The sequence below is a fragment of the Squalius cephalus genome, assembly GCF_949319135.1.
Source record: "Squalius cephalus genome assembly, chromosome: 19".
In the NCBI taxonomy this organism is placed as follows: domain Eukaryota; kingdom Metazoa; phylum Chordata; class Actinopteri; order Cypriniformes; family Leuciscidae; genus Squalius; species Squalius cephalus.
This window is the reverse complement of record NC_137140.1, coordinates 25,998,941-26,025,243: the sequence shown is the minus strand read 5'-3', so window position 1 is coordinate 26,025,243 and position 26,303 is coordinate 25,998,941. Positions and strand designations below refer to the sequence as shown.

General features: G+C 39.6%; 1 protein-coding gene across 11 annotated transcripts in view; it reads left to right on the top strand.

Moving 5' to 3' along the window:
* The window catches only part of tcf7l2 (transcription factor 7 like 2), an 85,799-nt gene that overhangs the window by 19,983 nt on the left and 39,513 nt on the right, over positions 1-26,303 (top strand). For 5 of the 11 annotated variants that reach the window (XM_079852101.1, XM_079852099.1, XM_079852102.1 and 2 more), the window contains exons 4-5: positions 9,413-9,514; positions 16,977-17,036. The exons of 1 other annotated variant lie outside the window; for it this stretch is intronic. In XM_079852101.1, the coding sequence (XP_079708227.1) occupies positions 9,413-9,514; positions 16,977-17,036 (162 nt within the window). The remainder of the gene's footprint in view (positions 1-9,412; positions 9,515-16,976; positions 17,037-26,303) is intronic. 5 more of the 11 variants (XM_079852106.1, XM_079852107.1, XM_079852105.1 and 2 more) reach the window with 1 other exon arrangement.

Sequence of the window (26,303 nt, the reverse complement as noted above, 5' to 3'; positions counted from 1 at the left end):
CCCTGTTTATGGTTCGGGAAGACAGGTCTGCGGTTTGCCCAAGAGAGACACTGAGCTGGAGAGAGTTGCTTAAAGAGTGCATTAAAGATTCAGCAGTAATTGCTACGTGTGATGGTGTCTGTTGCCGCTGTTTGTGGATGGATGTCTGCAGTAATTAACAGAGAGGTGGAGGAGGGGTTATGTGTGTTCGTGAGGCTTTTTTTAGGGGGAGGGGGGCATTACTACAAAATCATTACTACAAAATCATTACTACAGTTTATTTGGAGGTGAAGGGTGCTCTTCGTGGGGTGCAGAGGAGAAGAGAGGGGTCACATCATCACCCACAGTGCTTCGCTCGTAGCTCCCACCGCATGACCTTCCAAGGGGCTTATTGTCATCCGTGCCTCCTCCATTTTAATGAGCTTTATTAACCAGTCCTTTATTTATTTATTTCAGAGCAAAAGAACGGCCTTGTCCCTGAAGGTAGTCAATAGTCATGAGCTCATGGTCAGGTCGTTAGCATTGTTACTCCTTGCGTACCTTATGCCAGTAACCATCAGACGATTGCTAGTTTATTAGATACATTTCATTGATTCCAAAGAGAAATTTCAGTATCAAATAGAGCAAAAATTACACATCACTACACTAACCAACAAAAGGTGCAGTAAAACATAAACCCTTTTGCCATTGAAATTCATAGGTAGCTGAGAGTGAGCGAGATCGGTCTGTATAGTCCAGGTTTTAGTATTTGTGGTATACTGAACTTGTTCCCAGAGTATGGTTAGGGTTTGTATTGTGGTGTAAAATCTGAAGGGTGTCCTGCATAGACACATCTGACCTGCAACCATTTTGCATTTTGAGGCAGATAATGGTGTTCCGATACACTAAGGGACTAAACCTTATGAATATGGAGTTTGGAGTGCTTCAAGGTTTATTTGTGTGTGTGTGTAGGTTGAAAACACGTTTGAAGGTTGTTGTTGCTGCAGGAGGTGAAAGGAGTTTTTATTTTGAACTTGAGAATGTACACTAGTGTGGTAATTACCTCATAGTGGCCAGGGGTGACCCCTAACTGTCCAGTAAAGCTGATCCATGGCAGAGCGCGTGTGTTTGTGTGTGTGTTTAAACGTGAGCTCCAAAGTCCAAGCTCCATGCCAACCCAATGCTAACTCTATAGTACCTATGAGTAGGCACACCTAGCGCTAAACCCTGTGCCCAGACTGAAGATCTCATAGCTGGTAAGTAGGTCAGTGTATGAGATTCCACAGGGTAGGAATGAGACCTCTCTTGGTGTGGAAACACTGCAGGCTGTGTAAGTGTGCAGCTCTTGGGTGTGTTGCTAGGCCTTAGCTGCCTGTATGTCTCATTATGGGCCCTGGTGGAGGAGACACCAGCCACGAAGACTAGAGCCTGCAGGGCTATTTATAGAGCGTTCTTAAGGGGCCCATAATCACCCAGAAAAGAGAGCAAGAGGAAGAGAACAAGAGGAAGAAAGAGTAGAAGCGGGGGGGGGCACACTTTTTTGGGAAGTAATCATTATATTTCAAGAGTCTCATTAAAAGAATTGTTGCCGACCATATAAAACGACAATTTTAAGACCAAACACAAGCCTCTCCACAACGAATCAGGTAGGACTATTGGGCATGTCATGTCACGTGATTAATATTCATGATACAAACTGATGTCCTCTCCATTTTTCAGATCATTTCTACGGCCCTTGGGTCAAAGACAGGCAGTTTAAAAGAGACACATGAACTCCTGCTTAATGTAAACTAGGGCTGGGCGATATGTAAAAAATATCTTATCGATAATCGCCTTAAAAATATCATATCATCCAATTATCCTTTAGCCCCGCTGGAGACAACACTGCTGACATTGTTGATGTCACATAGCATTGTGTATTTTTTTCATAAGGTCCGATGTTTCTTTCTTTTCTCTTTTTGCCGTTATTGCCCGATTAGACACATTTCATGATGATAAGTTTAATTTCCTTAATTATGTCGTGTAGGGCTGTTTTTAAACTTGTAGTGAAAAATGTATTTATTTAAAACTAATTGGTTCATTCTGCATAAGAAAAAACGCTAAGGTTATTCTTTTTCTTTCTGGTTCTGGAGTTCTGAGGTCTCCTTACGCCGCTTATAACGAAATAAAAATTTAGAAACAGAAGTAATTTAAAAATGTATTTTTTTTTTTGTCTACAGCAAAAGTATAACACTCTAAATATGTTACAACATAGCTGCCAACATTGGAAAATTGATATATTCAAAGTTTTGATATATTGATATATTGAAAATTGATATATTGATATATTCTCCATAAAAGCACCATAATTTTTGTTTGCAACAAAACCATTATATATACATATTATATATATATATATATATATATATATATATATATATATATATATATATATATATACCATTATACATATGTATATGGTGCTTTGAATGAATTTTAATTATAAAAGAATTTTAATTGCATTATTACATTATTTTATTTTATTTTATATTCATTATGCACACAATTTAAATTAATATTCGTGCAGTTACTTAGGCTGCTACCATTTTTTTTCTGTTTAACTTTTATTAGACTGCACATACAAATTAGACTGCACAACAAAAGAATAGGCCTACTTGATCATATTATTTTTAAAATGGGAGAAATCGCTGCCGCCTCCGAATTTATAGGATACGGTTTCTTTTTTTCATCTGCAGAACAAAATAAATTGTATGAAAATGAATAGCAATGTTGAATTAGAAATAAAAAAACATCAAATCAAGATGTGTAAACAAGAAAAGATATTTGACAAAATTACCAAAAATAAAGATAAATGATGTTTGACAGGGAACGCATCTCCAAAGCATATTCACACACACACAGACGCCGTTGTTACAGCAGTCAGCGCAGAAACAACAGGCAAATAAAATATAGATTAGAAAACAGCGCGCAAGGACAGTGAGTTCTCTGTCCCGTCTTCTTGCACGAATGGTTTAAAATCACACTAAAATGCGCACACAGGAATCAATAATCAAAAACTTTTATTTTATTTTATAACAAGGATTCCTGATAAGTATCCGATTCCAGAATTGTAATCGATTTTCTATTCTCAACCTTACTAAATAGAAAACTAACTATATAGAAAATATTTCATTCATGCTATTCCATGTGAATAAATGTGTATGGTTACTACAGGTCTATGTGAAATTTATTTGTCATTTTTCCCCGATTTTGCCGATGATCATCTAGTAACTGTCTGTTATAATTGCCATCGTGATACTTGTGAGACATCGTCGATATACGATATCATCAAATTGCCCAGCCCTAATGGAAACATTAATGGATCAGCAATCCACACTGTGTTCCTCTGTTGTGCAAGCACCAAATGCTATGTCAGCCTTCATGGACTTTAATAGAGGAACCCTGTTACCATGAGAGACGGTTTGTTTGTTTGCAAGGAGGATGGCTGCTTTTCAAGAGCTAGAACTTCTTAATGGTCTTTTTAGTAGTATGTGCTCACTGAAGTTTTTGCCTAACAGTCTGAGGGTTTCAGGTGAATCGCTGCTGTTTGGCTAATACACAAGCCAACACCTGCTAGGCAAACAGAGCACAAGTGCTGCCACATGTGTTTTGTGCTACTGTGTTTGAGGTATAGCTCGATATCTACGCTGGATCAGATTACTAGAGATTGGGAAGAAATGTTTCTTGGTCTGACTTTTATAGTTTTGGGGGAAAAAAAGAAAGAATTAAATTCTTCTAAATGATGACAGAATTTTAATTTGTTGTTCCTTTAAGGGGTTGTAGAATTAGCTTAAAAGGCCCGTGCCATTAAAATACACGTTTTTATTCATGTAGCTAGCAATAAAAATATTTTTAAGATCTAACACACTTATTTTTGTCTTTAAAATACTACTATGCACCTGTTATTGTGCCCCTTGTGACAGTGCTGAGAATACAGTCTGCATTCATGCTGTTTAATTGCAAAATAGACATTTCAGAATGATACATGAAATCAAGCTTACTTAGCTAGAAGCATCCGTGTACACACATTTTTGTAGTCCCAAGTTTTAAAAGATGCCTGCCTCGAGGATTGTTTGGAGGATCAGATTTAGAAGCAATGTGGAAAAAAATGTCAGTGGGAGTTTGTGAAGAGGGCCAAGGTGATAGGTGAGGGGATGGAGGAGATCAGGCTGGGGTCTCTGGCTCTGTGCTGTCAGTATGTTGAGAACCCCCCCCCAGCGGTTCCAGCTTTGGAGTAAATACGGGCCCCGCGGACCCTCTTCAGCCCCGGGGCACACAAACCCCAGGCCTGCCCACATTCCTGCTTTATTTTCCTGGTTGCAGAACGCCTCAGGCAATCTTAGCTAGTGGGGTGTTCTGTTCTCTTTTTTTCTTTATTTACTCATAAAATGTGTATTAGAAGAACTAAGCAAGTGTGAAGAGCCTTCGTGTAGACTAACTTTCAGTTTCATCTAGTGTTGAGCTACTCCTCCTCCTCTTCTATCCCTCCACCCCTAGCCCCCATTTCCAGCATGCTTCCATCCATCCAAAATGAAGGCTATTTGAATGTTTCGAGTAAACATACGAAGACAGTCAGACACACACACACACACACACCCAAACGCATGCTTTCTCTCTCTTTTCACGTTCTCTCTACCTCTCTAGAGATGGGAGTCTCACAGATGGGCAGATCCCTTCTCTTTGGATCAGTGAATTTCAAAGAGCCTGTCTGGGTCATTATTATGTCCTTTCCACACAAAAAATCTCCTCTTGAGAGAGTGAGTGTATTAAGTGCGGGTCTGTATGTATCCATGCATGCCTTTTCCTCAGCACCTGTGAACAAAAACAATGGGCTTTTTATTGTTGCTTGTTCAATGGGAGTGATATCACAGTATGCAAACTTGTTTTTCTCTATCTAAACCTAGTAACAAGCACTTGTGAAATCCTCTTAAACATAATGGTTGAGCATCTTTAGTGGGAACCTGGCCCATCAAGTGCTTGCTGGACTCCAATTCCAGCCTTCTGTCTTCAGATTTCCTTATGCACATTGTTTATGTGGCTGGAATGTTTTCTGATGCATTGGTTCATCCCATGCTAGACAGCTGAAAATATATCCACATTCCCGATCCTCTCTGGCAAAGTAAGCATCTGATTTGTCTGATTGTGGAAAAGCCTATGCTCTTAATCCAAAAACAAATCGAACATGTCATTTACATAGTTTCAATTTGGTTATGACATTTAGTTGTTATTGCTCTAGTTTACTTACTGTTACAAATGCTTCCATAATCTACAATGTAAAGTAGATGTCTGGTTTAAAAATATTTTTCCAGGAATAATAAAGTTTTTCTGCATAGGTCAGGTTGCAAAATTCAGATTCAGTTTAGATAAAAAGATTTAGCCAGAAAACCTGATTAAGCAACTTGTGGTCTCTAGTGTTTTCTCTCTCTGTCATTCTGACTCCTCTCTCTCTCTTTCTCCCATAAGTCTCTAGGCAATTGAGGGACAGAGAGAAAGTTCATCCCTTTAGGAAGATTTAGAAGGCTCCCTTGTCTTTCACTTCATCAGAGACAATTGAGTCATTCATTCCTATTGTAGCTGCGCTGAAGCAAGGCAGGAGAAGGCGAGGCAGGTCTTGAGGGTTTGCTGAAGGGTGGGGGAGGTGAAGGGGAGCCCCTGCTGTTGGGGCCCCAGGACAGAGTGAGCACTTTTGGTATGTCTGAAGGCTGGGGGGGGGGGGTTCAGAGCAATTTGTCACATCAGGATAGCACTTGAGTTACGTGGAAGGGGCTCCTAGCTGGAGAGTTTTTAGAAGGTGGAGAAGAGGCATGGGGAGGTCAGAGGTCATGGCCTTCTCAAACCCAAGTGGTGCATCTATTAGCGGGCCAGGGGTGGTGGAGGGGCTTGGGCTGTGAGGGAACACTGCTGAGACTTTGGCACTGGTCTAAGCTCAGCTTTCCTTGGCATGCTTGTAAAACCTGCAGGAGGGATTAGGCCAAGGGAAAGGTCTACAGTGGATACGCCTGTCAGAGTATGTGCACTCAGCTTTCAGCACCCACACTGGCCAAGGTGTCACCTTTCACCCCATCCAAACTAATTGGCACAGTGCCGGAGCACAGAACATCACCTGGCACCTGGTCACACATCCATACATTTTTCTAAGTAAAACTTACTTATGTATGTTTCCACAACATTCCACATCTTTGCATTAAACAAGCTAATTTCAATAGATTTTTTTTTTTTAATTTGGCATCGCACCCATCAACAGTACTCTTTAGTATTCCAGCAATTGATCAGCTAGTCGGAGGTGGGTCTGTTAGTCCAAAAGTCCCTCCAGACTGGACCACAGGACTGCACCCTGCTGTGAATCCACCATTAATTACCACTGAGCAGTGCAGTTTTTGAAGCCGCATACAGTTTACAACTACAGTTTCACTTCAAGGGTACTTGCTGAAATGGTGAGCCACAGAATTAGACATGTTTCCTTTGCTCTTTTTCTGTCTTTGGAAAAGTGGAGCTTGGAATGTCCTCAGATGAGTGAAATCTTAAAGGAGGCCTGGCAAGGTCAAACAAACTCAAGTGAAAGGCTGAAGGAAGGGAAGGCGTGAATCTGTTTGATTGGATGGAGGAGGACAGAGAGTAGGAGCCGAACGATTGACCCTGATTGGCCTGGCCTGGTCAGACACTGGGATGAATTTGATTCTGATTTTGTGAATCTCTTGGGCCAAGTTTTTTTCATTTGAATCAGAGCCCAGTGGTTCATGTCCTGACTGCATCGGAGGCCAAGTTACAAGGCCGACTGACTTGTCAGAAGTTTCCTTTGGGGATCTGATGAAGTATAGCACAGCATGCATTAGGCTTAAAAAAGACCACTATTTTTTATGTGGAGTCTACTTTAAATTCATTTTTCATGTTATGGGCTAAGACTGCATCCAAAATTGCCCCCAATTTTAAGAAATTTAGCCCCAGCTGCTGTTTTTCTTATCTTCCTACCTTCCTTGCTTCTTTCTTTCCATCCTTGCTTCCTTCCTTGCTTCCTTTCTTAAATGTTTTGACATCGGCCAAGCCCACATGCAAATCCACTCAACTCCCCTATTTAGCTACATAGATGGTTTGAATGCTTATTTGAATTTATTAGGTCAGTGAACAAAGCAGTGGTTTCCAAAGGTGTATGCTGCTGTTCAGGTTTCTCATAATAACAGCAATTAGGGCCCAGTTAACCCCTGACCTGCGTAATTCAGTGAATGGAAAGTCCACACTGGACCATCACACTTCTCCTGATGATGCCACTCATAACTGTAACCATAAAACCATCTAGTCCTGCCCTAGTCTAGGTCACATGTTCACAATCAGCTGGCTCTCTCTAAGCCTCTGTGGAAACAGGTTAAAAGTTCAGGGGTCAAGTTCACTTGCTGTGGTCTAATGGACTAAAGCAAACCAGTTTTGGGACAGTAACAGCAGGTTTGTAATGGGTCCCAGCATGTGATCTCAAAATGAGAGGAAGAAGTCATTCAGGCATAGAGGGCCTGGTCTGCTAAGCAGATACTGCAGTCCATGGGTGAGAATAGACATATCACCCCAGAAACTTTGTCCATCAGCAAGACTCCATGTCAGAGTTCAGGACTGGGTGTGAGAATGGAGATATTAAAGGCAGAAGAAAAATGAAATGCTGACTTCTGAGTGAACTGGATTGAAATCTCAGACTTTTACCTATCAGTTCTGTGTATAAATGTTGAAAATGTAATTTGATATATATTGAGCTCTCAAAAATATTGGGTTTATAGTTGAAGTATTTAAATGTCACAGAGCTCTTTATGGTGATTATGGTGATTATTTCCATCTGCTGGCTTTAAGAGGGATGTAAGGGGTCATGAAAGGGCTGTTTGCGTGTGTACAACTGTGATAAAGTCCTGGTCAATCATTCATGGGAAGTCGCGGCAATGACTCAATGCCACACCCTTATTATGTGAATTGGGAAAAATGCTGAAGTCCACCTGGAATTCCAGAGGCCAATAAAATATTTGGGCATGATTAATAAAGAAAGAAGAACAAACATATTCACCTGAAAGCATTTGAGTGTGTGGTTTCAAATGTGCTGTCATAGCAGCAGAATACGATTATCCGTCCTGTACTTAATACGGTTACGTTCACACACAGTTCAGTTATTTATTAGAGTGACAATCGCATTCTACAACCGAACTCACACCCGTAAATTTTCAGGACTCACAACCGCAAACAGAACTGTTCACGCATCTGTGAACAGAACCGGACTGGACAACTAGTTGTCTGTCATGTCATACAGTGCAAGAGAGCTGCTCTGCACTGCACTGCACGACGTGTCTGTTACCCCTTTTCCACCAAGGCAGTGCTGGTGCCGGTTCGGAGCCGGTGCCTACTCGCAAACCAGTTATTTTTGTTTCGACAGCCAAAGAACCGGTTCTTGGCCAGGAAAATTGGTTCCAAAGCGGCACCAACTCTTTGCTGGACTAGAACCGTTCTTTTACCACGTCATGCTTACGTCGGGGGCTGGGGGCGGGGTTTTTGTCGAACTTCTTCTCGAACGTAATCTCCGTCTATAGTAATCCAGACGAGCAGCACAAATGTGTTTCTAAACGTCTTCTGACTCCAATATAGGATCGCAAAGCCAGGAGAAACATTTGCAGAAAGACGATGTAGTCCGCCATTGTAATTGTTGGCGCAAGCGTTTCTGGGAAAGCTAAGACGTATGGCAACATACACAGTGACGTAACGACGTCGTTTGCTGGGCTCTCTAGTCAGTGGAAAAACAAACAGGTTCTGAGAAGGTTCTCAAGTTGAACCAACTTTGAACCAGCACTAGTTCTTTTTTGGTGGAAATGGGGTGTGTGTGTTGCGGGTGTTCGGTAACTTACAGACTGTTCTCCACCAGGTTTGTGTGCTACGTGTGTGTGTGCGACTCAAATGTTCCGCTCTCTACCCAGATATAAACACTGCTGTTTGTAAGATTTGATTTGCCGGTTCGATTTGACTCTTGACGTGATAAAAGTGATTAGACTTTTCAGTTTTATGGACATCACCATCTTAGATATTACTTTGGCCACTGTCAATATGGTTACTGGTAAGACAGCACAGTTATATATTCAAGATGCTACTGTGTGAACGGGACATTTCTAGAGTCACACCTGTAAGTAAATGCAGTTGTCAATACCAAAAACTGAAAGTGTGAATTGTTAATCTTAAAACTATTAGTTTCAATTTTCAAGTTCCACCTCATGCATCATTTGACCTTGGATCTTTTTGACATAATTTCTTTTTTTGTTTACTTTTACTTTCTATGTCACAGTCATTATTTAAAGATATTTTAGCTCTTATGTTGTGTTTCCCTTTGTCCCTTTGTTTTCTGCATTGTTAACATGTTTTTCTTTTGTTTTTCTCCATTTTTTTCCTTTCTGCCATCCAGTATCTACAGATGAAATGGCCCCTGCTAGATGTTCAAGCAGGAAGTCTTCAGAGTAGACAAGCACTTAAAGATGCCAGGTCACCTTCTCCAGCACACATCGTTGTAAGTAACACCCATGAGTCACAGCATTTACAAAGCTCTTTATTCTATAGCACAGTCCATGAAAACAAAAGTACTTTCTGTATCCTGTATTGTTTGGTCCTTTGGGACCTTACACTCCTCTCCTTATCTACAGCTGTCATTTGGATTTCTAGTGACCTATAAGAAATAGAAGACCAGATTGTGTTGCAATATTATGTGTCAAATGGGTGCTTGTTTTGTAATATGGCTCCTTGGAATCAAATGGGTGAGATATCATTGTAGCTCAACAGAGGCTTTTTTCTCCGTTTGGATGCCGCAAAGTGGCAGAGGGCAAGACCGTCTTTTTACGCTGGAGACAGATAATTAATGCCCATGCTAAGTTTGGTTCAGGGAACGAGTGTCTGAAGTAGAGATGTTATGTTTATTTTGCATTGCGCTGGATCTGTGGGTGCTGTTATCCATGTGCTTAACTCTAAATTTATCATTCCTTTAAAATCTATAGGCGATAAGGGATTCAAGGTTAGCCTCGCTGCTGGGCTGAAGTAATGATACAGTGTTAAAACGTCACTTTATTGATTCCCTTCCTTGGACAATAGACCAAATTTGATTTTGGCCTTTTCTTTGTGGTTCAGGAGTTTGGGGGCCTCACTGTGTTTCCATAGTTACAGGAAGCAACAGAGTGCCTCCAAGGTCATGTTTAGGAATCCAGTAAAACTCTCCATTGAATTCAATACAGTACTTTGCAGAGAGATAAACAAATTCTGTTTTGGACATACTATACAGATTTTTATCTATTTGTTCTTACTTCAAATAGGTGTGGGTTGTTTGTTTGTTTATGTTTACCATGGTAATGTGATATATAATGTGATTTATACATTTCCAGCTGATTTTTAGTCTGTCTCTATTGTCTTTTTGAGGCCATGCATGTGAGATTGCACTCCTAAAAGTTGACTAAATGACTTTTTAGCAAAAATACGCATTTAAAACATGCAATCTTTCTCTTCTGAACCGAAAGTAGAAAATCATGGTTGGCTGTGACATTAACTAAACTATTGACTATTTAAAGGGTGTTTCATGCATTTTTTCCCTTCTTATCTAATGCGATTTTATATAGACTACCGTTCAGAAGTTTGGGGTCGGTAAGAGTTTAACGTTTTTTTAAAGAAGTCTCTTTTGATCACCAAGGCTACATTTATTTAATAAAAAATACAGTAAATACAGTAATATTGTGAACTATTATTAAAATTTTAAATAACAAAATAAAAATGTAATTTATTCCTGTGCAGACAAAGCTTTCGAATGGTAGTGTATATGCTGTATGCTACTTTAACTTTTTTTAAAAGCCTTAAAAGTCTTTAAAAGACCAACTGTCTAATACTTCTACTGAACAGGTAGTAAACTATTTTTGCATTTAAATGTGGGGTAGCCACCCCATGTGCAGTTTATAAAAGAGGAAAAGAAAAATGATTGTCCTCCCTCTCTGAATCATTAAAGGTGTGGGAGGTAGTTAAGAACAGGCTCAGGTAAATACTGCACTTGAGTTTTATCCCTCTGACTCATGGGGCTGTAAATGCTTATCAGCATAGAGCAGTTTTTTCTATTGCCTTTTAAAACAGCCCTAAAGACCTGCAATGAGAGATTAGGATATTTTTCTCTGTATGGCATGTTTAGCTATTTAGCATTTGCAGTCATTTATTTATGCGTTCATTCGTACAATATGCAGTTTGTTTGATCAAGACCTGACCTATTAAGTTCAAATTAAACGCTGTATTTTGCATTGTTTCTTCACACTTCCATCTTTTTTCTTTCCTTCTCGATCTCCCATTCATGCTGTTTCTCTTGTGCTGACGTGTGTTTGATTTGATGTTTCCTTGGTTTGCATCATGCCGTGAATCTATCTGGAGACAGTTGGTATTGTCAGGGAGAGATAACTGTGGAATGCTGTATTTTTTTTCTCTCAAGATGGACTATATGCTGCTGTACGTGAAGGCCTTATCAATAAATTGTACCGTAAACAGTAGTTTCTCTTCCCTGTCAAATTGGAAGAACACCTGCCCACTTTGACCCATGGCTCTGAAGACGCCTGTCTGCTGTGGACTGATAAGAGAGCGCCGATGGGTGTGAGATAAGGAACATAAGCCGAAGTTCAAGTGACCCAACAATCACCAATGAGAGAGATACAAAAGCACAGGTGGACAGCGGGAGAGAGGAGACGATGCCGTTAAAGGGCAGTGTGGCAATGAGGTAGATGAAGTGAGAGCAAAGAACGAGACACAGATAGAGAGAGACAACGCGTATGTCTAAAAAGTGCATATATATGGGCAAAAGAGAGAGAAGTAGCAAGCATGAGGCAAATACTTCATAAGTTGTGTTCACACAGCAGCAGAATACAGTTCTCAGTCTGGCTTTTGAGTGCTAAATACGGTTATTTTCATACACCGTTCTGTTATAAACTGCATTTTATAACCGAAATGACGATTTAAAATTGTTCTGGCTATCATGAGAATAGAAAAATGACTTGATGTTGATTATTTGTTTATATAGACAGAATTAAAGGCGCTCCTCTAATGAGCAACAGCGATTGAGTCACACCTGTATGAATGCTTGTTTCTGCCTTTTAAATATTAAATCAAAAATATATTATAAAAATATAAATCATAATTGTGAGATAGATGCAATCGAGAGATATAAAGTCAAAGTTATGAGAGAAAGCTTGTTTTTACTTGTATTATTTACTCTGAGGTGAAAATAGGCATCCATACACTAGTTAGTAAGTACTATCGTCAATCCCAAACACTAACTGTGTGTGACTGTATCCATAGAAACAGTTCACGCATAATCCATCAACCTTTTATGTGTCGCATGTGGCCATAGAGGTGCTACTCCACGCTGATCTATGAATAGAGCACAGGAAGTGACCCTCTCGTTTCTGTCCACGCCCATAGAAGGCAGTGCCAGGATGGTTGAAGTACTCAAGAGCCCCGCAGGCTTTTCAAAGCCTCTTAGTCCCACACATTTACTACCTGTTCACAACTCATAAAGAACCCATCACTGAAAAGTACCACAAGTCATTTGTCCCACTGCCATCTACACTAGATTTTAATGTGATTTGTAAAGCCCCTTTCTTTATATAGACTGTAATATAGACATGACAATTCAGACAGGTAGACTGCAAAACACATGTGGTGTGTATTTGGCATCAGACCGAGCCTGAACTCAAGGACGGTATGAGCGGAGATCATGCGATTGTAATTCCAGTGGGAAGCAGTTGGAAACAACGAGGCGAAAGGAGATTTCCCCACATCTGTGACACATTGGCCATTCGTTCCGGGATCAGTTTCCTGTTCTCTTTCTCTTTCTCGACTTGTATGCACAGCTGTCCGATGGTGTTCTGTAGTGTTTCCCCATGTAGTGTTACTTGGTGTAGATAGATACCATATATCAGACTGGTATAGCCAGATGTTTGACTCACAGCATAAAGTCTGGTCCTTTCCAGTTTTTTGTTATGGCCAAGAACTGTATACTTGCTCAGGAAATAACCATTTGAATGACATGTGGTTGTACAAAAAAACAATAAAAAAGTGAAAATGTGTGTAAACTTTGTGATCAGAATTTTAGTTTTTCCCAAATTAATAAGTACTGATTATTTCACAGACTGAAAACTAAGTGGCAACTAATTGCAGTGGTTATTACGGTACATTTTTATATTATATTATATTATATTATATTATATTACATTATATTATATTGTATTATTAGTGTTATAACAATATGCCATGTTGTTACTGGATTGTGTGTGTATGTGTGTTGTACATTATTTTATCTAACCCATTTTATCAGATTCAAATAAAATAAATGAAATAAAAGTTTGCTGGCTAACAACCATTGAGAGGCATTTTAAGTTCATATTTTAATGCTACTCTCTAAAATAATGCTGAGGATACACTCACACACACAACCTCATGCAGGCATATTACACATTGTCTAATACACACACACTCACACACACACAGTCCTCTTGCTCCAAGTCTTGTTGAGACTGGACAATGTCTCCATTGTTTTCTGGGCTTTCACAGGCAGCAGGGGACGGCTGGAGTGTTAACTATTTCCCCACGAGGCCCCACAGCAGTGTGTGTATGCGTGCAACACTGTGTGCAAGTGAACCAACGGCAGGAAAACGCGGGAACAGTTAGAACGCAGGGAAAGGGGGAAGAATAGGAGGGGTGGAGCTTGGAAGAATAGCTGGAGGAGGCCTGGTCTGTTCCTGCATGGTAATTAGTATTTAGGAAGTGATGGAATGTGTTGCGTTTTGACAGAGCGGGACCTCCCGCCTGAACCGCTGTACGATGAGGGCATGCTTGCTGTCAAAACACGTCTGTTTAGTAGCTGAAGTTCAAACTGCACTTAAAGTGTATTGAAATCAATGTTAAAAATAAAGTCAGAGTAAACTAAATGAATAACACGCATACAGTATGCAGGACATTTTCCCAGACTCCAGCTGAGTAGGAGTAGCGCCTCAAGCTAGCACGGGGTCTGTCGTTTTTGCCGGGCAATTTGCTTCCTTTTTTCGGACTGAATGGTGGTGCACCTGGACTGGCTTGACAATGGCTGGGAGGGCCAGAGGCATGCTGGGAAACCTCAGCCCCCTCGCTGTTAATGAGGACCCCAGTGTCACAGCCACAAGACACTGAACCAACTGTCTTTTTCTTCTCTCCTTCCCTTTCTACTATTTCTCACTTTTCTTGGTTCTAGAGCCTCCGCCTTTTCTTTCCCATCTTTTTTTAGTGCTGCTTGGTGCGTAGTGATGTAACCCCGGCCTGTTGTTGTCGCTTTTGACAGGACCTTGTGAAACCAGGAGATGTCTCTGGTCTGAGACCTTTGGCCAAAGCTTGGAGAACATCTCAGCACATGATCTTATGTAGTGTATGAAAGGCCTCCCTGGAGCATTTCCTCTACTTAAACTCAGGGAATGTTAACAAACTCTTTTACAAGGGACCTGGTGTCAAGGTCATCAGCCTTTGAAACTTTTGTATTGTTTTGTAACCTTAACCTCCAGGACACTCACAACTCTTGTGTGTTCCTATTAGCATGTCCATTTGCAGGGCAAAATATGTCATCTCTTTAATATCTCTTAAACAATATTTTTTTAAATATCCAAATTGACCAAGAACAATAAATTAAAAGATATATAATATTGGCCAATAACTGATATATCATATTGTACACCCATAAAAAGTTCTCTTCAGGTATTGTAGGAACATTTAAAATACATTACCGTTCAAAAGTTTGGGGTCAGTAAGATTAATTAGAATTTTTATTTTTTATAATTTCATTCAGCAAGGATGCATTCAATTGATTAAAAGGGACATTTATAATGCTACAAAATATTTCTATTTCAAAATAAATGCTTTTTTTTTTTTTTTTTTTACTATATTATTCATAAAAAAAACCTGAAAATCCCTGTTTCTTAAGCACCAAATCAGCATATTAGAATGATTTTTGAAGGAACGTGACATTTTGAGCAGTGGAATATAATCGTTTGGATGTCGATCATTTGTAAAGAGTGGATGTCTATTTATCGTGGCAGAAGCGCAACAAAATAATGCTTCATGAAAAATAAAACAAACAACAAAAAATGAACACAGTACACAACAGTAAATGCAAACAAGAATTCATTGTTAGTTGCCAACAGCAGCTCCAGATAAACAATGACACTCAAACCCAGTGTTACTCACGTGTGGATCGGAATAAATGCAACCTCCTAGTCTGTTTTCAGCCCTTCCCGCTTAGCTCTCTGCAGCGCCGAAAAGCTTTACTAATATTAACGTTTAATCCTAAAGCTCTTTCCTGATCATAACCCTACTTTTTCCTCTGATATTCTTAAGAGCTTATGATATTCTTATGATATTCTTATTTCTCTCTCTTGTAATGTCTCTCAGCCATCTCTCTTTCTACAGTCTTTCTTCAAATCTCCCTCTTGCTCGTTCCCTCTCATCCACCGTCATACGCCCCCTAATGCTGATTGGCTACACGTTTGTTGTTGTATTCAAACAAAATTTTTCAAATATCACTTACCCCACCTTTAAGTGAATGTAAACAGTTGGGGGGAATCTGATATGTAACAATTATATTAGATCTGTGCATTAGGTCTTAATATAATAAACTAGCTTGTGTCTGTGTCATTAATGTTAATCAAACAACAAAAGAAAAGTGGGAATAACTCCCTGCTCTTGCTTGAATAACTTATTTGTAATAACAAAGGGAAAATAACAAAAAGTATATTAATATAATATTTAGTATTCATAAAATAATTGGATAAAAAGATTCATCGTGATGCATTGAGAATCGTTTTTATGATCGTATCCTTTCCCTCTGAATTGTAGACAAATTGAATCGTGAGTCAAGTGAAGATTCACCTCTAGTGGCACTGGAGAGTAAAATAATGGCTGCTGAAAATTCAGCTTTGCCATCACAGGAATAAATGACATTTTAAATTATCATAATATTTCACAATATTACTTTTTACTGTATTTTTGATCAAATAAATGCTACTTTGGTGAGCATAAGAGACTTCTTTCAAAACATTGAAGATGTCTTACAGACCCAATACTTTTGAATGGAAGTGTATTTAAAACAAACATGCCATTTAGGGCCAGCGCAAACCCTCTTTTGGCGTTAAAAACTACTGTCAGGGTTTACTGAAGACATGCGGTAAAAAAAATAGCACTGAAAAGGTGTGGACAGGTTTTTTTTGCGGCTGATCTTATTGCACATGCATTTGTAGGAGTTTCCCTTTCAGACGCAAAATTTATTGGAGGGAGAGTATTTAAATTAATTATGCAAGGTGATTTACTAAGGTTTGCCCTTGTCACTTTGATGGCCATTATTTATCTTGGTAGATTGCGTTGTCATTATGGAAATGATGCGCCTGCGTCTGTGTTTTTTAATTTACTCGTCGTCAGTAGATCACGGTCAGAACTTTCCACTCCCATCTGCGCTTTTTGGGGGTTTGCGCTCTTACGCTAATTTGCCCTGTTTAGTCAATCTGGCCCTAAGTCTCTTGAGCTATAAAACAGCAACATCTGACCAATATATTTTTCCTCTGTGAAGTATTTATACCATCGCTTGTCTCGCTTTTTCTCGAATGACATTGTGCAACAGGAATATGGTGCTTAAAGCCACATCAGTTCTTTTTTTTTTTTAAGTTGTAGACACACTGCCAACATGCTAACAATATCACAGTAAACAAACATGCACTCACGTATTCTGCGTGTGTTGTATGTTGTATGCGGGGCTTGTATCTGGCAGCGGCCTGACACCGCAAGTCAGAGAGGAAACAGACAGGGAAGGAGAGGGGTGGCACACAGCTAGACATTTTTTTTGTGGTTTTAAAAGTCATGCCTTTTGCCTTCATGCCCTGGATGAGTGATGAGTGTACCATGTTCTCAATTTGTGACACGGGCCGTGCGTCTTTGCCTTTCAGGGGCCCTTCTGCTGGGAATTCCCCGGACAGACTGATCTGAGTGTTCACCAATTACAGTTGGTGAGAATCCTGAATTCCAAGTTTCTTGCATCTGGCTTATTGATTGTTTAAATGAATTACCTGCTGGAAAATGCAGCTTCAGTTGCATGGTAACTGATTTTCCTGCTTGCCTTAATGGTTATTTCCTGGTCCACGCTGGTCATTATCTAGTCTGAGCTGGTAGACCATCATTAATCCACGACAAACCAGCTAAAGGTGGTCGAGCTGTTTTTTGGAACATCGTGGGCTGGTAACTAGCTAATGACCTGCTTGGAGCAGCTTTGACCAGCTAGAAACCAGTAACCATGTTTTCTTGCTTAAGCTGGGTTTTCCAACAGGGTAAGTAAAAAATAAAATTATGAAATGAGAATATCAAAATCATTACAATTGGAGATTTCAATAACTATTTTGTTTTTGATAACAGTGTAATATTCTGCTGTATTTGATATTGTTTGTTGCTGTGTTCTTGCTCTTTTTTTTCTATAAAATGGGGTTGAATCTGCTTTGCATTTGTACATACACACACACACACACACACACAAACACACATCCTCATGAGCAGACTTGGCTCAGTTTGTGTGGTAATTGTAAACTGTTGCTGTCCATTGACATGATGATTTTTGTCTCTAGCAGGATCCCTGTTACGATATACAGTATTTGCGTTTAACAGGAAAGCATCAGTGCCACTCCAGCAATGTAAAATTCAGCATTTCTGGATTCCTGGCAGCCCGAAATGCCTCTTGAGCTTCATCTTTGTCTGCTTGCAGGCCCCGTCTCAGCCTTAATTATTTTCCTGCATCTTCCGGAATGGTGGCGATTATTTCTCTCTGATTTCTTTTCCTTTTCTCTGAAGCAGCTGGCATGAAGAGGATGCTTTTCATTTGTAGCATCTGGGGTTGAACGTTTGCCAGCGAGAAGTTAGGAGGTGGAGTGGTTTGTGTTTTTGCTTGCACACGCGCACCCATGAGTGTGTAAATGTGTGCATGACTCAGTTTGCGTGGGTCAAGGTTAAGGATGTTTGGATGAGACGAGACCCTCTTCTAATTGTCTTCTTGTCCGTCGACATGAGGCGCAGAGAGAAAGTCTGGCACTGCTCTTCAGTTTTTGATGTGGCGCGGAGTGACGCAACATGGGGCCACTGCCGCTGAGTGTCTCAATTGCGCCTCGGCCCTCCTTGACGGACACAAACAGTGTGTGGAATTTGAAGGGGGGGGCACGATGGGTAGCCTTGGTCTGCCAAATCTCAACAGCGGTGCGAGCTTGTTTAGCTCATCGCCTTGTGTTTAGGTCTATGAAGAAAGCTGTGGCATTGTGGGATATGCTTGTCTTATTTTTGTCTGCCCCTCAGGGTCATGTAGGTCACGTCGAGATGGTAACCCTCATTTTGTGAAGTCTTGTGAGATTTAAATTGGAGTCCAGCAGCAAATCCTAACGCTAATATTAGTAGCAGCAAAAGCAAATATCGCAAAAGTTTTGCAGAACAAGGTTTACATCTAGAGAAAACTGTCCCTCTTATACTTAGTATTTAGGATGAAATAAGTGCAATTCTTGAAAAATTCTTAAATTCTCATATTTTTATACTTTTATTTTTCTTAAAGGGTTAGTTCTCCCAAAATGTAAAATTGTCATCACTTACTCACCTTCATTGTGTTCCAAACCCATTAGACTTTTGTTCATCTTCAAAACACAAATGAAGATATTTTGAGACAGTTGATGGACCCCATTGACTTCCATAGTAGGAAAAAAAATACTATGGAAGTCAATGGGCTCCATCAACTGATTGGTTCAACATTCTTCAAATATCATCGTTTGTGTTCAGCAAATGAAAGAAATTCAGACAGGTTTAAAATAACTTGAGTGTGAGTAAATTATGACAGAATTTTCATTTTTAAGTGAACTATTCCTTTAAGAAGTTGTGGCAGTTTATGAAAAAAAAATTAAACAATGAATCTTCTTATGTTTTATTATCTGACACTAATTGCAGGGCCAGAAACTTTTTTGTGTTCATAAAGAGTTTCTGTCAGAACTTGTTAGACAGGGTTCACCAAGAGTTCCTTGAGTAGTGTATCTCTTGTTTCAAATGTGTTTGTGAAAGACAGACGGATAGAACGCTTGTTTTAATTTGTCCATATGTCACCCTAATGCCTCCGTGTATGTTTCAGCTAACTGACAAGCAAATGTGCAGCAGGTTCCATGTTCTCAGTTAAATCGGGGTTAGTTTTTCAAGCTTATTGCACATGATTTCACACAAACCACAGCATGTTGCCATGTTAGCACTCTGAGTTTACGTAGAGCACTCCTCTATTCTGTCTAAAATAGAGAGAGTGCAGAAGGGATTGTGGGCGGGGAGGGTGTCCAACAAGAACTGCAAGAATGTTTGAGATTTTTGTCGGGGCCAAAACTTCCACAAGGACTTCCTGTGGGCTTCCAGTGGAGCCAGACAGCATCGTGCTCCTCCTTCCCAAACTCCTGAGAATCTAAACTTTAATAGTGCCATTAACACTTCCCCTTCACACTGAACTTCACTACAACTTTCTATAACACCTCCCCCACCCCACACACGCATTATATTCGTGCACGGCATTGAGTAAGACGGAGTTAGCTAGGACTCGTACTGTATTAGCACTTGAGGCTGTTTCACAGGGAAACTTGTTTTGACAGAACTCCAGGTGTCTCATTGTTGGGCGTGCTATGGTTCAACAGATTTACCAATTAGTGTCGGGATATGGGCAGACGAGGGGTGGGGGGCAGCTTTTAGATGGTGGTTTGGAAGACGTGAATGTGGGGGACTGCGAGCGAGAGAGAGTGTGATGGAATGACATGGGGCCTCGTGGGCTGCCGAAGGGGTCATATGGTCAGAGAGGGACGCTTGGTAAGTTGATATGTGACCTCCTTTCACAGGCCTGTTATAGAGTAGCTTGGGAAAGTAGATCAGAATTGAGAATAAGAGATAGGGGAAGAGGAGGGGGAAGAGATAAAGACGAAGCAAACTTTTTAAAGGATAAAATGCATGTTGTTTTTAAGGAACATTTTTATTTTTAAGAAAACTTTTTGACCCCTGCCCTCCGACAACCTGTTTTATATGAAGAACTTTTCATGATCTGTTCAATTCCTATTGGATAAAAGCTATTATTTTATCGTATGTGACCCTGGACCACAAAACCAGGCACATGGGTCAATTTCTTTAAATTGAGACTTATACATCACATGAAAGCTGAATAAATAAGCTTTCCATTTATGAATGGGTTGTTAGGATAGGACGATATTTGGCCGAGATACAACTATTTGAAAATCTGGAATCTGAGGGTGCAAAAAAATCGAGGGTGCAAAATAAATTATATATATATATATATATATTTATATATATATATTTATATATATTTATATTTATTATTTCTAATTATCTAATTATAATTCAATCTAATTATATTCTTGTTGATGCTGTATCTATGTGTGTGTATATATATATATATATATATATATATATATATATATATATATATGCATACATACATACATGCATATATATATATATATATGTGTATATATATATATAGATATATGTATATTAGGGCTGGGAATCGATTAAAAACAATTAACTAATTAATCGCACAATTTGCTGTGATTAATCGCATTTCCCCCAAACTTGTAATCATCAATATTTAAACGTAGAATCACTAATTAAATTAAACACACAAAAAAGGGGAAAAAAAGAAAAATGTCCACACAAATTGACAGAAAATAGCCCTATATTAAAATATTAAACATCAATATATCAATATATTCTTCTTCATTCAGTTCTATGCAACATACTCAGATTTAACGGATTTAATTTTGACTAATTATCAAAATTAAGTATAGTCATACAAAGCTATTATTACCAGAGCATGTGATCAGAGCAGGTAATTTTACCATTGTTACCCAGCATGGCTTTACCAGCTCAGAAAACAGAAGTCTACAACTGAGAAATTTCACGTTATTTGAGCGGACTTTGCTTTTCCAGTGCGTGATCGATACAAACACGGAGCGGAACATTGAGCAGAGAGCGCAGCGCGCCGACACACACACACACACACACACGGAACGGAGAGCGCGGCGCACACACGGAGCGGAAAAGACCCGCTCGTGAAGTTACTAAACAAGCTGCGCGAGAATGAAACCTGATCGCCGAACACGGAGGGGCGGAACGGCATATTTTCGGCCTTTTCAATAGTAGCCACAACAGGAAATCATTAAAACAAGGCAAAAAAAGGTGCTGCGTCAATTGCGTTATTTTTGTTTTTAATGCGCTAAACCATATTAGGGTAGCTCTGATCGATCGGCTGTAGATCGGTATCGGCCGATAATCATATTCTATCACTTGATCGGTAGCCACTAAATTTGACCAATCTCATGGACTGATCGCAATTTGATGACGTAAAACCATAAAAAGTTGCCTTGACGTGCATGTAAACAGTATACAGATTAGGCATTTGTGCACATTTTTCTTTGTAACTTTGTGAAACATTAGTAAATCGAACATCATTATTTAGAGCAGGTTGTCTTGATTCAAACGAGCCCCCACACAACATAACATGATGCGTATCTTACGAAAATCCTCATGGAGTGACATGACATGCTGCTTGGCTAAAGCTATAGGACTTTCGGGAATCGGGATCCGATCATGTCGGGATCATGACACTGTGTTTTTCAATGTCATTTGAAAGTTCAACTAATGGAAACTTGATCTTGGCATGGTGGGTAGAGATGATGTTTACCACCAATCGGACAATGTTTTACAGTTGGATCGCTCTTGGATTGAATCGATCACTCAGATTGACAGGTCTTGATTTGCAGAGTGCCATAAAATAGGAGCGCACAGAAGAAATAGCTTTGGAAGATCATTACTCATCAACCAGGATCTTATTACTTGTTACTTATTCTTTGTAATTATAAATATCGTTTAACATTTAAGTAGTCCTTATGTTCAGTAAAACACTGGAGGCTACCATGGTTCCAAATTCCATAACTTTTATTTTTGCTTTGAGATATCAACATAAAATTTGGCCCAGATGCTGTTGACATAATTGTGAACAAGCCCAAACTTTTTTTTTTAAATGAATTTATGACCTGTCAAATATATTTTCTAATAGTCATCATGTGAAGCATGAATAATAACAATATAAATCCAAAAATTGCTTAACTTTTTCTGGGGTTTTCTCAGCAGTGTTGTAACATAAGAACCTCCAAACTTTATCAAAATCAATTTTCTTAAAAATGTGAATCAGAGTTATAAGTTTTTAAATATGCCTCCTGAAATCAAAGGGGTTAACAGTTGACAGTCAACAGAGAGCTTACTCTTATATTTATACATCACTACTATAAAGCTTGCATGATCGGGATCGGTATCGGCCGATCATGATGACAAGAAATCGGTAGCTTAGTCGATATCGGCTGCAAAAAAATAATAAATTATATAAATGCAAAATAATATAATATCGGTCACTTTTTGTATTTTTGCATTACTTAAAATATAGAATAATAAATGTGCTTACTAAATCATTATTCTGTTTACATAATCTGTTTACTTTTTAAAGCATTATTCTTAGACACAATCCCAGTTTACTAAAAGCATACTTGTAGACTTGTAGCATACTTTTTTTTTTATAATTACTGTTGTTTTTACCAATTAACTCTCTTTATTTTCATTTAAGCATGCTTGTTGTGCTTCCAGGAAGTTTTAAGTGAACTTTTAAGAGGAAGTTGAAATGATTTAGACTCCGTCCCTCGGGGTGGCCTGTAGAATGAGGAGCTTTTTTTGGATGCAGTCTGGTTGTTTTAGTAAGCTTCTCGCTCACCACACTCCCTGATATATACATGGCATCATTTAATTGAAGTGAAAATGAATAGTATTTTACGTCCAATGTGCGGTTAGAAAAATTCATGCTCTGTGATTCCATTGTGTGGAATTTTGCCCCCTGAGCGTGTGAAGGTAGTGGTGGTCGGGGTCTATTGAAATCACCTAAAGTCCTGCACGTTCCTTCACTAATCCTTTGTTTAGGTTGGACGAAATCTCCCCCGTGCTTCAGATGCAAACGCTGAATGCTTTATGGCCAGACTGTTTTGGCTTCACGATGTGGTGAGATTCAGAAGTTCTGTGTGTGTGTGTATGTCCTGTGAGCTGTGTTGAAGTAAGTGAGAAAGGAGGAGGAGGCAAAGAATTGGGGAGGGGTGAAACTGACATTACCCAAGAAAAATTTATTGTTATGGCTGAATGTGCAGTGACAGTTAAAGTTGAACACCTTCCCTCTTTTGGTGGTTCTGTGTGTGTATGTGTGCGTTGGCCCCTAAAACGCCCTTCTAGGGAGCACTTAAGCTGGCCGAAATCACACGTGCTTCCATAGCCCTCGCTAAGAGAGCAATAGGGTTTTTTTTAGGTTTTTTTTTAGGAAGTTGATTCTTGATTTTGGAGTCGTTTTTGCATTGTCCTCTAGTTTTCTCTCTCTCTCTCTCTTCAGATTGTTTTCAGATGTGCTTCAGCTTGCCTTTTGTGAAACAAACTTCCAATTTATTTGATTTCGCTCCTCTCAGCAGTTTCTTTGCAAACATATTTTTACTGTTTATTTGCGTCTTTGTTTTTTGATGTTTCTCTACAATAAGTGCAGTCAGAGCCAAGTTGTCTGTCTCCATTATGGCTTTAAAAAGAGAAAGATGACACGGGACTGTTTTTCACAGTCAGAAAATCTCTTTGTTTTTATTGTTTCTTTTTAGTTCAGCCTTTTTTTGAATGATTCAGTGAGTTAAAGTGGTCTTGTTCTGGCACGCTGTTGCAGGTGTGCACATGCTCTCTTTATCTTTTATTTAGCTTCATTTCGGATATGAGAGGAATGTCTACCTCTGCTCGTGTGCACGGCTCTGTGGTGAAAGCAGATGTGTTGTATTTAGGCTTAATTTATGACAGGCAGCTAACAGGGCAGCCCTGACAAGTCCAGGAGAATCTGTCACTACTCGGACCACAAGATACTAGACTAAAAGGAGGCTGGAGGCTAGGAAAAAAAAAATAAAAAAATGAGAAGGATGGACCGGGAAAAAGTTACTTTTTTTGTTTGCCGATGGAAAGCAAATTTTTAAACATTTATATTAAAGCTGATGTTAAGCACTTAGCACACATGCTCTGGGCTCTTTGAGCCTTGGTGCTCATGTGGGAGATATAGGTTCCAGTCTGCCCTTTGTTGTGTCTCAATGGAGTTAATTTTTTTAATAAAATTTATTTGACTTTTTATGTATTTAATTTATTATTGTAATTTAAGTTTAATAAAAAATATTTGATTATATTATTTTGACAATTTTGGCGATTGTCATACCATCCAGCCCTACTACGCCCAACAGTTTCCTGTCTCCTTAATAATGGCAAGCACTAGCTAAACATTACGTGTGTTTTTATTTGTTTATCAGTATTGTGAACTATCTTGAGTAAAGAATAAAAATAATGAATAAAATGAATAAATAAAATGGTGGGTCATGATTGAAGTGAGACAGACATGGCGTCTGCGGACAGCAGACAGGAGACGAGGCTTTATTGGGAGGCTCATTAAGGACAGTGCAGCGACGTGGAGAAAGAAGCGAGCGCTTCACTGGCCTGTATTCCTTTGAACACCGGCCTACTCTTATCTATGACATGCTCCGTTCCTCCATAACAAGACATTTTTCTTCACACAACGGATTTTTTTCCTTTCTCCTCTACCTCTGATGCGAACAGAGAAAAAGCTGAGATGTCACTACTATCCTTAAGATACAGAGGCTGCTCCTCGTGTGCCTTTTTATCCCATTTTCCAAGCACCTGTTGGAAAGCTCGGAGACTTTCAGTCATCTCCATTTTATTTCCCCCTATTGTAAACGTAAACATTAATTGGAACTTTTTTTAACGCTGTCTCCACCTTGTGTTGAGATGCCACATAAGATCTGTTACGGCAGCACAGCTGTTTTCTGAGTGTTTTCGAGGAGCATTCCTTATTATAATGTCAGACAGACGGATGAATGCTCTGAGTGGGTTTTTATGCGCTCTGTAGTTTGCAGGTTATTGAAAAGACCACTGCTTCACCATGAACCACTCTTTGGCAATAGCATTGCGATACTATATTATTTATGACATGCACATGCATGATGCCAAGAAATAATCCCTCTGGTAATTAAGACCAGTTTACGCTATATAAAACTGATGTATTTTTATGCAGTGGTTATGAACTGATCTTGCAGAAGCACCATAAACAGTTTGTATTCAAGCATTGAAATACATGTTTTTTTTGTCAGCCATGGTATGGTTTGTGTCCAGAAGGAAGCAAACCGATACCACATGGCTAATGTAATGTTAGTGGACGCCTCTCATCCAGATCAGCTGTAGGAAACTCTTGTCGTCTTGCATATAAAAAAAAGCAAATAGTGCGGCACTGGTCCAGGAAGTGGAATTATGTTCCACCTTATGTGGCCGCACGTCTGGAGGCCCACCGCAAACTAAAACATTAGATCATTTTAACATCGAAGCTTGTTCAAAATATTATGGCTGTGCTATAATTTTATAACTAGTTGTCTGTGTGTCTAATTACCCCATTAAATCCAGCCTGCCGCTGGGTGTTCCTTTATAAACGTTTGGTTCTTCTGGTTCCTCTGCTACGATTAGCTTGTACGCCTTTTGGAGGACTTCCAGTATGCTAATTTGAGCTCAGGATGTGCAGCCACGCTGGCTGTCTGTCTGCCCGCTGCTTTCTCCTTTAATTGTTATATCTTCTCACCATTAGTATGAGCAAAAAGAGAGGTTTCTTCCATGCGTGGCACATCAAACACTACCACCCTCAGATCCACTAGTTGGCCGTCTCTTTGGAGCACAGGCTCTGGAGATGTGTGCCGATTCCCGGCTGGAATGGGTTTGATGGTCTAATTGTAGCCACCGGTGAACACAGCTGCATATCACAGAGAGCCTGGATCCAGTGTAATATGCCTCATAGAGCATCTTCAGATGGAGCAGAACAAACCTACTGTAGGTGTTCAAGTTCCTTCTGCGCTACCTGCCCATTTATCACAGGGTCAGCGCCATATATTATTGACAGTGCAGAGCAGACTGAGTCCATCCCACACATCACAGGGGTAAACTGCCATCTTCCTCTTCTCTCTGCTTCTGTCTTCTGCCCTTTTCCATCAACCTGTCATTATCTTTTCTACCCTGCGTTTCTCTCCCTTCACATCCACTACATTCCCCCTCACATCCTCCTGACAGGAATTCCACTTATTGATTCGGGTTTCTTCGATTCTATT